The sequence below is a fragment of the Rhinolophus hipposideros genome, assembly GCF_964194185.1.
Source record: "Rhinolophus hipposideros genome assembly, chromosome: 9".
NCBI lineage: Eukaryota > Metazoa > Chordata > Mammalia > Chiroptera > Rhinolophidae > Rhinolophus > Rhinolophus hipposideros.
In genome coordinates, this window is record NC_138055.1 from 14,142,515 (window position 1) to 14,154,109 (window position 11,595).

At 48.9% G+C, this 11,595-nt stretch overlaps 1 protein-coding gene across 1 annotated transcript; it reads left to right on the top strand.

The window, feature by feature from the left end:
- The first annotated feature begins 378 nt into the window (after positions 1–378).
- On the top strand, positions 379–9,829 carry CKAP4 (cytoskeleton associated protein 4). Its single transcript, XM_081058207.1, has 2 exons — positions 379–1,038; positions 7,343–9,829. Exons 1-2 carry the CDS (start codon positions 598–600, stop codon positions 8,663–8,665), a joined length of 1,764 nt encoding a protein of 587 aa, XP_080914333.1. The 5' UTR covers positions 379–597; the 3' UTR covers positions 8,666–9,829.
- Positions 9,830–11,595: the final 1,766 nt, after the last annotated feature.

The following is an 11,595-nucleotide window of genomic DNA, read 5'->3' on the forward strand; positions in this document are numbered from 1 at the left end:
TAGCCACACCCACCTCGGTCGCCCCCGTGGCCCCCTGCGCAGTCGCCGGTCTCGGCCTGGGTCGACCCAGCCCTTCGGTCCCCTCTGCTGCCGGCCCCCGCCTCCCTGGTCCGGGTTGGGCAACCCCTCACCGCCCGGCTCCCGTAGACCCCACTCGGTTACCACCCCCACCCCGGCCCCCGCAGGCCCCGCCTGGCCCCCCACGCGCCCCGCCTAGACCCCGCTGGGCCACCCCCTCCCTCTCTCCGGCCCTCCCTCTTTGGGGTCGTGGCGGCAGGGGGAGGGGCCGCCGCTGGCCCCCGCGTGCGTGGCAGGCTCTCCCCGCCCGGCTCTGCCGGCCTCCCTTCCCGGGAGGCGGGGTCGGCGCGCGGCGGCGGCGGCGGCGGCGGCGGCAGCGGAGGCAGGCCCCCTCCTCCTTCCGTCCTCGCCCGGCCTCCTTCTTCGCCGCCCGCCCGCCCGCTCTCTCTCGGCTGCTCCGACGCCAGCAGCGCCCGCGCGCCGCTCGCCCATCCCCGGGGGAACCCGAGGAAGTTTCCCGGCCGCGCGCCCTCCTCGCTCGCCTCGCAGCCCGCGGCCTCACCCGCCGCCGCGCCCGCCATGCCCTCGGCCAAACAAAGGGGCTCCAAGGGCGGCCACGGCGCCGCGAGCCCCTCGGAGAAGGGCGCCCACCCGTCGGGCGGCGCGGATGACGTGGCGAAGAAGCCGCCGCCGGCGCCGCAGCAGCAGCCGCCGCCGCCCGCGCCGCATCCGCAGCAGCACCCGCCGCAGCCGCCGCAGAACCAGGCGCACGGCAAGGGCGGCCACCGCGGCGGCAAGTCCTCCGCCGCCGCCGCCGCCTCGTCCTCGGCGTCCTGCTCGCGCAGGCTCGGCCGGGCGCTCAACTTTCTCTTCTACCTCGCCCTGGTGGCGGCGGCCGCCTTCTCGGGCTGGTGTGTCCACCACGTCCTGGAGGAGGTCCAGCAGGTCCGGCGCGGCCACCAGGACTTCTCCCGGCAGCGGGAGGAGCTGGGCCAGGGTTTGCAGGGCGTGGAGCAGAAGGTGGGTACCCCAGGCCGCCTCACCCTGTCCGCCCCGCTGCCGCCCCGGCACCCACAGCGGACCCCTCGTGCTCTCCCGGCCGGGCCCCTCGCCCTGCCCAGGCCGGTGGCCGGAGCCGCCCCCCGTCGTCGGCCAGTGGCCTGGGATGCTCCCACCCGGCCCCCTCGTTCCCAGGCGGTCCCCACACCCTCTTTGTTAATGGCCGCGGAGAAATGGGCCCGAGGGATGGACAGTCGCGAGGGTGGGCCAAGGGCCTGTCACAGGACGTTAGCGGTGACCTGTAAGGAAGCCGGCTCCGAGGAGCCCATTCTTCTTGGGCTAGGAACCGCTGAATGGGCAGAGTTGTCTGAAAAGGAGGTTGGATGGGAAGCCAGCGCATCCCTGGAAGCCTCTGGCAAGGCCTCAGGCACCCCAGCTCTCCCAGTGGGAGACATCTGAGCCAGTTTTTAATAGACCCGGAGCCTGGGAAAGCGAGCAGTCATTCATTTGCGAAGTTCAAATGAAATATTACGTATCTCTGGGACCCCCTTGTCTTTTATTGGACCAGTGTACCCACTTGGGTCTTTGAAGCTGCATACTTAACCTTTAGAAGAAAGGAAAGGCCAAAAATAGTAAGTCATTTTGGTGAATAATACCAGTAGGCACATTTATGTGGTTTTTCGAGGGCTTAACTCACTTATGATCTAATCCTCGTAGCAACCCTGGGAAGAAGGTGGAACTGGCAGTTTTGACTCCCATTTTCCAGACCAGAAAATTGAGGTTTCGAGAGAGAAGCAAATAGATAAAGATCCTGGCTTGTGAGTGGCAGACTGCATGAGAATGTCTAGGCCATTGCCCAGTTCAGGGATCACAGGGGCCTATTTCAGGTGTGGATGGACCCAACTTTCAATACAGAGTTGCTTAGCTTCCACCCTTACGTGTTTTTTCCACACCAAATGCAACCCCCTCAAATCTCATTCCTCCTCTCCATCCTCCACTAATAGCATTGCTCAATGAAAGTTGGTTGCCTGATTGAAACAAAAAATCCCGCCACCGCTTATGAGCCCGGAACTGCTGCCTCCTTTCCCAGCATGCTGCCTGTCCTGCCAAGTTTTTCTTGAGTATGCAGGACTAGGAATTTCCTCTTAAGACTGGCAGAGCAACTGGAATGAGTCAGCCTGCTAAGTGTTGCAGGCCATGGGAGGTGACTTTTCGAAGGGAATTAAGGAGGCAGTGTGGCTCTGCCTATCCTGAATGTTAAATCATTCTTAAAAACTAGACGTACTGCTAGAATATAATCACTAGGCTCCCATTTTCCTCCCCATCATCTACCCACCTACTAATCAATCATAATGTTTATTGATGTCTGATAGTCACATGGTTCTGCATAGGCCCTGTGGAAGGTACAAATGTGGAAAAGACACGAATCGTATTTGCAAAGCTGCACATAAGTTTCCATCATGAGAAACTGTCCAGAAGAAAGAGGGTGTAGACTAGGCCTGTGTCCCGGTGGCTAGGGTAGTGCCATTTGAGATCTAGTTGGTCATAGGTAACTGTTGGGAGAAGGAATAAAGAACAGACAGGTCAGGACTACCTTGAGCAGGTTTGAGGGACAGCAGGTGGCTACCCTGCCTATAATAAAGTAACATTTAGGAAGTTGTGAGAGGAGCGATTGAAATTGAGGCCCACATGGGGGCGGTCATGAATCCAGGTTGAAGAAATTGGGCTTTATTCTCTCCACTTCCTCTCTGACTGGTCTTATTCCCTCCTTTCTGGTCCCCACTCCCTCTCCATCACACCAATGTACTGATTACTCTGTTTGGGGACCAAAAGTTTTCACTCTATATAGGGGAGGGGTCTATTCAGAGTTTTAAGAATCCGCTTGGCTATAAACTATTTCTATAATGACCTTTCTTTTCATTTAGTAGTGTAACCAAGCTATTATTTAATGCCTCATTTTTATTGTGCACTCATTTCTTACAACAACCCCAAGAAGTACAGTTGACCTTCGAACAACACGGGATTGAAGTGCGTGGGTCTACATATACGTCGTTTTCCCCCCCAATAATACACACAGTACTGTTAATGTGTTTTCCTTCCGAGTTTCTTAACATTTTATTTTCTCTAGCTTACTTTGTTGTAAGAATACAGTACATAATACATATAACATAGTTAATTGACTATGCTATTGGTAAGGCTTCCAGTCAACAGTAGGCTATTACTAACTACTTAAGTTTTGGGGGAGTCAAAGTTATATGTGGATGTTTGACTGCACGGGGGTCTCCCCTAACTCTTGTATTGTTTAAGGGTCAGTTGTACTATTATCCCCCTTTTGGAGATGAGGAACGTGAGATACGAAGAGGTAAGTAACTGGATGGTTACACAACTAATAAGTGGCAGGGCCAGGATTCAAATCGCAGTTGACTGCTAGAACACTCTTCACCACTCATCTGTTCATTTTGTTATCTTCCCCATGCTTTGGTAGTAGGTGTTCGACTAATGCTTTTTCCATTGACTTGGAACTTAGAACATGCCCAGAACAGTATTAGGATTTGCAACAGTGTGTGGTTACTTCTGTCTGCACTTCTGAGTAGACAGTAAATAAGTTATTTCGCATTGAGGAGTGAGGGGTGATTGAAGGGTCCTCCGGAAACCTAACTTTGAACCCCTTATAACTCGATGTGAGGCTTGGTCGGGGATGGGGTTTGGTTCTTAGCAGGGACATATACTTAACTGTGTTATTCATAGTTAGTATTCACTATTATTATTCATAATTAGTATCCTACTTAGTGTTATTCATAATTAGTATTCACATATTAACGCCAGGCATTCTCAGTGCTTCCCAGCCACCCGCTGAGACAGGTACCATTTACTAGCACCATTTCACAGATGGGCCAGCTGAGCCTGGCGCTGTTTTGTTAACTCATTCAGGGTCATACACAGACCCTAAGTGGTAGAGCTAAAGGACCTGGTTGCCTCAAGTGATTGTAGGAGTAGGCCTCGTGGGGACAGTTTAATGAGACTAGTGGCTATTTGTAGAAGAGTGAGTTCTCTGGTCGTATTTCTTGGTTTTCATCTTCACTCTGGACCTATAGTCAGGGCTTCAGGTTTAGGCAGCATCTCCTCCAGGTGCTCAGTGCACTGTGAACACTCCTCTGCCCAGGCATTTCACGTAGTGCTTAAGAGCTCAGGTTCTGAAGTCTCACATTCTGGGATTTGGAGGCTCAGTTCTACCACTTCTCAGTCTCCTCATTTGTAGAATGGAGATCAAGGGGAGCCACCAACTCATGCCTACGATGACGTGATGAGATGATGTCTCTGAAGTGCTTTGCATACTTGTTGGTATACAGTAGGTGCCCAGTTGAATGTCAGTCACTGCTACCCGCCTCCCTCAGCTGAGAGCTCCCTGAGGGCAGGTATCCTATTCTAGCTGTTATTTTTATCTCTGGCATCTTAATGGACAAACCACATATATTGGGGGGACAGATGCGTCCATTGCTTATTAATTATAGTAAGATCTTTGCATGTAAAGATGAAATACTACAGCAGCATCAGTAGGGAGACACTTTCTGTGTGCTTTCCATGCTTTTGGGGGTTGGATGGTTCAGCTTCATCCGTAATTTCTGATCGAGTCCCTTTCCTAGCCATTTGTAAAGACCTAGCCTCGGTTAAGGGTGACAGTCAGGGATCAGCGGGGAAATGGACCAGCTTGGTTTGTATCAGGCTTTGCTCTGTTAATTCATTTCTTCTTTGATTCATTCAGAAAACACTGATGAATGCCTGCCATGGTGAGTTACTGCCCTCACCTGCTCACACTTCTACTCTGAGTGCTATGCTTAGAACAGGCAAGTAGTGTGATTACATAACCTAGTTTCAGAGGGGAGTCCTCTCCAGAGTCCTTTATGACTCAGGTTACATTTAGTTGGGCAGGAAAATTATCTAATATTCTGACGTCCCTAAGAACCTAGTCTAATCTGTCTTAAAAATCACAGACTGGTGGAAGCCAGAAGGGACATTAGAAATCTGTTTGTTAATAGACAAGAAGCTTGGGACTTGGAAAGCGAGTGTGACTTACTTGATTTGTGCTCACGGAGCTGGTTATTGGTGGGGCTGGAACTAGAGCCCAGGTGTCCTGTTCACATTCCTCTAGTGTTTTCCCTTTGGCACTGGGCTGAGGACGGTCTAGAAATCTCCAGACTTCTGAGCTCCTTCAGAAGAAAGGTTAAACAAATGATAATTACCATGTATTGATCATTCACTCTGTGTGAGGCACTGTTTAGACACTTTACATTTATTAACTCACTTAATTTTCACAAGACAATCCTGTGACTCAGGTACTGTTTTTGTTTCCGTCCTGCACCTTAGTAAACCAAAGCACAGACAGGTTAAATAACTTGCCCACAATCGCACAGCTAAGAAATGAACATAAGCAGTCTAGTTCTAGAGCCCGCACTATTTTATTTTTTAACTTTTATCATGGAAATGTTGAAGCATAAACAGGAGATCAATTGACTGAATCCCAATTTCATTTATCTATTTTTTCCATTCTTGTTTCCTTCTATCACCAGTACTTTCCTCCCTTTTTTTTTTTTTGGTCTGGAGTCAGAACAGTTTGACTGGGAAGCACTCTCCCACTATCCTATTGGGTGCCCACTTGGTTTCTCTTGTTCTCCATATGCTCTCAGTTTTGGAAAATGGCCCAGGTCTTCTGAATGGCCATAGCTGGGCAGAGAGTCTGGCTTGTCTTTACCCTGAAGATTCAGTGGGCACAAGTGGGTGCAGGGCTTCAGAAAATGTTGGTAGTTCAGTTCTAGGCCCTCTGAAGGGCGCGTGTTGCCTTGGTAGACCCAGTGGATAGTGAACTAGGAACTAATTTTAAAATTCATCCCTGACTGACACATTAGTTCACCCAAAGTATATTAGGATTAATTTCTAACAGACAAGAGTTCCTTTCCTTTCATTGTTTCTTTTGACAAAACATAATATATCAACAAAGTTAACAATAATTCTTGATTATCTTCTAATACCCAGTCCATCATCAGATTTTCCCATGTCTCTCAAAAGTATGTCCCTTTTATAGTTGGTTTGGTTTATTTGAATCAGGACCCACGTTAGTCCACACATTACATTTGATTGATAAATCTTAAATTTCTTTTAGTCTGTAATGGTCTCCTGTCTTTCCCTCCTTTAAAACGCCATTTAATTGTTGATCCTGGTTATTTGTGCTACAGAATTTTCCATGTTGTGGATTTGACTGATTGCATCCTCGTGGCACGTTTGTCTCTTGGATGTTTTCTGTTAATTGGTGATTAGAGCCACACTTGATAGGTTCAAGTGTGGTTTTTGTTTTTTTGTTGTAAGAAAGCATTCTAGGTAGCACTGTGGGCCACACTGGGCTAAAGGCCAGGCCATTAATCGTCATACTGTCAGCCTCTCAGTACATTAAACCAGCTCCCTGGGGCAGAATTTATTTAGAATGACTGTGTAAGAGCCAACAGGATCATAATGTGTTCGCAAAGCCAGAGGATGCTGAGGGATCATCTGGTCCACTGATCCCATTTTGCAGGCAGACAATGACTTGTTCAGGGCGACACAGCTAAAGTGATGAGCAGAGATCCGAATCCTTGTTTCTTGCCTTCCAGCCCAGTGTCGCCCATGTGCCTCAGTCTTTTTCCTCTGAAAACCTGTGAGACTCTTTCAATTGCAAAAGCTAGAAAGTCAGCTTAAAGTGGTTTAAAGAGAGAGGAAGGGAGGGAGAGAGAGAACTTAGTGGTTCAAACTAGAAAGTTGAAGAGTAGATTTCTTCAGGTATAGCTATATCCAGGGATTCACGTTGTGTGTTCAGAACTTAATCTTGCTGTCTCAGTTCTGCTTCCCTCTGTGCTGGCTTGATTCTTAGACTGACGTTCTTCATGTGCTGCTCTGAACAGGTCCAGGCTTCCCTCATCCGGTAGCTAGCAATCCCAGAAGAAAGGGAGGTTTTCTTTCCCAGTAGATTTAACAGAAGCTCTGGGATTCACTTGTTGGCCTGCTTTAGGTCACACGCCCATCCACTGTGGCTCCAGGTTGGGGCGCTGGTCAGGCTTGGGTTACAAACCATCCCTGGAGCACTTGGAGGGGTCCTCAAGTTAGTCTTCCAAACCACATGGATTGTGTGTGGAAGGTTCTCCAAAGGAAAATTGTGGTCCATTCTAGAAGAGGAGGGACCTGGAAGCTGGACAGACAAAAAGAAATATAGTTGTGTGAATGTGTGAATGTGTGTGTGTGTGTGTGTATAAAACTCATCAGCTCTTCTCAGCAATTAACATCTGGATTGTGGTTACAGGTGCAATCTCTGCAAGCCACATGTGGGACTTTTGAGTCCATCCTGAGAAGCTTCCAGCATAAACAAGATCTCACAGAGAAAGTTGTGAAGCAAGGGGAGACTGAGATCAACCGGATCAGTGAAGTTATGCAAAAACTCCAGAATGAGATTCTCAAAGACCTCTCGGATGGGATCCATGTTGTGAAGGACGCCCGGGAGCGTGACTTCACATCCCTTGAGAACACGGTGGAGGAGAGGTTGACTGAGCTCACCAAGTCCATCAACGACAACATTGCCATCTTCACCGAGGTCCAGAAGAGGAGCCAGAAAGAAATCAACGACGTGAAGGCGAAGGTTACCTCTCTGGAAAACTCCGAGGTGTTCAAGCAGGATTTGAAAGCCTTGAAGGAAGTTGTGAAGGAAATACAAACCTCTGTGAAGTCCAAAGAGAAGGACATGGAGGCCCTGAGAAGCACCCTCCAGACCATGGAGTCGGATGTCTACACTGAGGTCAAAGAGCTGGTGAGCCTCAAACAGGAGCAGCAGAGGTTCAAGGAGGCTGCCGATTCGGAGCACCTCACATTGCAGGCCCTCACGGAGAAGGTTTTCCAGTCGGAGGAGTCCACTGCCCGCCTCCCCGAGGAGATCAGGAGACTGGAGGAGGAGCTGCGCCAGCTGAAGGTGCAGTCCCTCAGGCCGGAAGAAGACGGGGTTTTCAATTCCCACGCCTTAGAAGTGCTCCAGAGTAAGAGTCAGGGCTTGGACTCCCGCCTGCAAACGGTGGAAGATGGCGTCCAGGCCGTGCAGATGGCCTCCGCGCGGCAGCGTGAGAGCCTGGAGTCCCTGCTGGCAAAGAGCGAGGAGTACGAGCAGCGCCTGGCCGCCCTGCAGGAGCGCCTGCAGAGCCTGGGCTCCCCCTCGGAGGATCAGGGCAGCCTGGCCAGCACCGTGCGGAACCTGGGGGAGGCCCAGCTCTCGCTCTACAGCGACGTGGAGGAGCTGAAGAGAAGCGTGGGCGAGCTCCCCAGCACCGTGGACATGCTCCAGAAGGTTCAAGAGCAAGTCCACTCGCTGCTGGGTCAGGACCAAGCCCAGGCGGCCCGCTCGCCGCCTCAGGACTTCCTGGATAGACTTTCTTCTCTAGACCACCTCAAATCCTCAGTCAGCCAAGTGGAATCGGACTTGAAAATGCTCAGGACTGCCGTGGACAGTTTGGTGGCGTACTCAGTGAAAATAGAAACCAACGAAAACAACCTGGAATCAGCCAAGGGTTTGCTCGATGACTTGAGAAATGACCTGGATAGGTTGTTTGTGAAAGTCGAAAAAATTCATGAAAAAGTCTAAATAAGTTGTGTGTGCAGGGCACGAATTGAAAGTTCAATTTCTCATGACCAAAAAAATGTGTTGCTTTCCCCCCTTGGGCCCTCTTCCCCTCCTCCCTCCCTCCGTTCTTGTCCCTTTTAAAGAGCAGTGGACACCACTTGGAATACCAAGGCATTTTGTATTTTTGTGCCGGGTTAATTTATTTACAATTATTACCACACACCACTGGTTTCTCAAGTTGTCTGCTTCTGCTTTTGCTTGGTTTCTTGAAGGCCCAGTCCCCGTGAATCAGAGGTGCCTGTTAGCAGGGAAGCATTAGTGTCGGAGAAGAACAGTCATGGCTTCAACGGAGGATTAACAGAAGCAGATTAACTAACCTCAAAAAGCCTGGCTGGCTGGCCGATTTCAAGGAAAAAAACTGGGGGGAAGAGGCATTTTTTTTTCTTTTTAATTGTCTTTAAGGAAAATTAATTTTATTCTGTTTTATACTTCGGGCCGAAGTTTTCATGAGACGTCACTCACTTCTTGTCTTCCACTTTAAACTGGTTAAAACTCATAAATATCAGCTCTGAATAGGGAAGGGGACAAGCCCCTTATTTTTCAGTTGACAAGAAGCAGCTGCTTGACGGTCGCCTCCCGTGGTGTGGGTGTCTTTTTCCTTTCCTGAGTCATCCCAGTGATTCAAAGATAACTATGCAAAGAATCCAGAGGGTTCTGAATGTGAAGGCACAACACCCCACAGAGTCCCCTGTGGCCAACCTGTGTCACCTCTTGGTAGGGTCCCTAAATAATGCGTAGGTTTTGAATCCCTGAAAGGGGAGTCCTCAGATTCTTTCAGGCAATGTATTATGGGGGCTGTCCACAAAGGCATGGGCCAGCTCCCTGGGGAATGGAGGCCACATCTTTTTATTTTACCACGATGTCCATGAAAAAGTCTGCTGTTAGAGCGGACCCCCATCTGTGAGGAACGTGTGCATTTTCTGTAGTTGATTGCTGTTTCCCTTTCCCTATGAGCTGTACTGTTCTTTAATGGCTGTCTTGCCCTTCAAAAAAGGAAAAAGAAAAAAAGGAAAAAAATGAAAAAGAAAAAGATAAAAAAAGGTTTGTTTAGTTTACTGTGAAATGAACTGTATGGCTTATTTACAGTATTTTTAATTCTTAATAAACACTTGAGCTTTGTTATGACTTTTCCAGAGTGGTCGCTTTCTGAGAATTCAGTAATTATGATGTATTTTGTTAACGTGTAGTGTTCAGGATTAGAAAGGTAGGTAACTTTTCAATTTTCAGATTACATTTTTTAATTCTAAAACCAAGATGGCCTTATTCTTAGGCCTGGGGACATACTTTTGATTGACTATTAGCAGGTTTGTTTATAGATCATTGCTTGACTCTGACTCTTGTTAGTTACTACGTTTTAGAATCTTCCGGGGAGCTTTAAAAAATGCCTGTCTCCCTACCCCCATGGATTCAAATTCAGTGAGTGTAAAGAGGGCTGGTTCGAGAATTTTTAAAGGCACCCTAGCTGATTCTAATGTGCAGCCAGGTTTGAGAATCACTGTCTCAGACCACCTTAGTGACCTTCGGCCCCAGTGCAAACCTGGCTTTGTTTCCTTTACTTCCCAGGTTGCCTTCCACCTACCAGCTAATAAAGGGATGTTTATTGAGTACCTGTGTGCCAGCATCGTGCCCAGCATTTCATATCCTCCATTTATTCCTCGTAACATTCCTGGGAGGTAGGCAGCATCATTTCCCATTTTGCAGAGGGGCAGCAGGCTGAGAAGCATCATGTAAGATCATTAGCTAGGAAGTGGCAGGGCTGAGATTTGAACCCAGTCCCTCTTTCTTAACTGTGATGGCATCCTTCATTTTCCACCAGCACCCATGCTGGGCCACACTGCCCTGTGCAGTACCAGCTGTCCCGTTTGAGAGCCTGAGTCTGCAGGAGATCTTTTCTCTCCCACCCAGGAATCAGAGAGGGGCCAGGACATGAGTGCATATGTAGCTTCATGCCCTCCTTTCTGGCCCGAGGGACCTTCAGCTCTGAAATTTCTTTGTCGGTCATTCTGGGTCCCCGAGGCATCATCTCTAAGGCTTCACAACTCTGAGCATGATGCTTTTCCCAAATCAGGGTGAGCCCTTTAATACGTGTTAGAAATCATTTGTGTTTTTATTTTATGTCTGAGGGTTGCTATATATGCTTTAATAACTAGTTTTGCCCCCATTTAGGGAGGGAGCTGAGCAGCATAAACTCCCATGCGTGGAGAAAGTTAAAATTCTCTTGGTTCCTCCTCTGGTTGATTGGTTGCGTCAGGCATATTCTTGGCTCTTCCTCTTGCCATAATTTCTGCTGTCTATAATCTGAGACTGTGAACTGGTTTAATAGATTCCCATTTAATATTATAGTGGAAAACATGTGCAAGGGTCAGAAAAGTAATCAAATATTAATTCAAAAGTGAAAATAAAAGGAGTGTATTAGGAACTCATTGCTGATGGAGGGGGAGTTGGAGCTACGTCTTACTCCAAATAACAGTCAGAATTCAGTCTTGTTCATGTGTCTACTCACTCATTCAGTGAACATTTATTGAGCCCATAGCCAGACGTTTTGCTAAGCATAGCCAGAGGTTTTGCTAGGCGTCACTGAATTCAAGATGTACGTGACAGGATCCTTGTCCTCTAGCTAGGTGTAGTGGGGCACAGAGGAGGGCGTGCCACTTCTGCCAGGGTTGGGCTAGGGATGGTTATTAGAACAGGTTTGCAAAGGCCCGTGGGAAGTCCCTTGGAACGCTTCCACAAGTGATGGGAACCTTCAGGAAACAAGGTTGCCTGCCCTTTGAACAGGGAATACGCACACGTTATTGAAGGTGTTGATTAAATGGCAGATGACCCAGCACCACGATCAGAGGCTGCAGTGAAATTTTCCACGCGAGACTGTCAGCACACTGGCGAGAAGA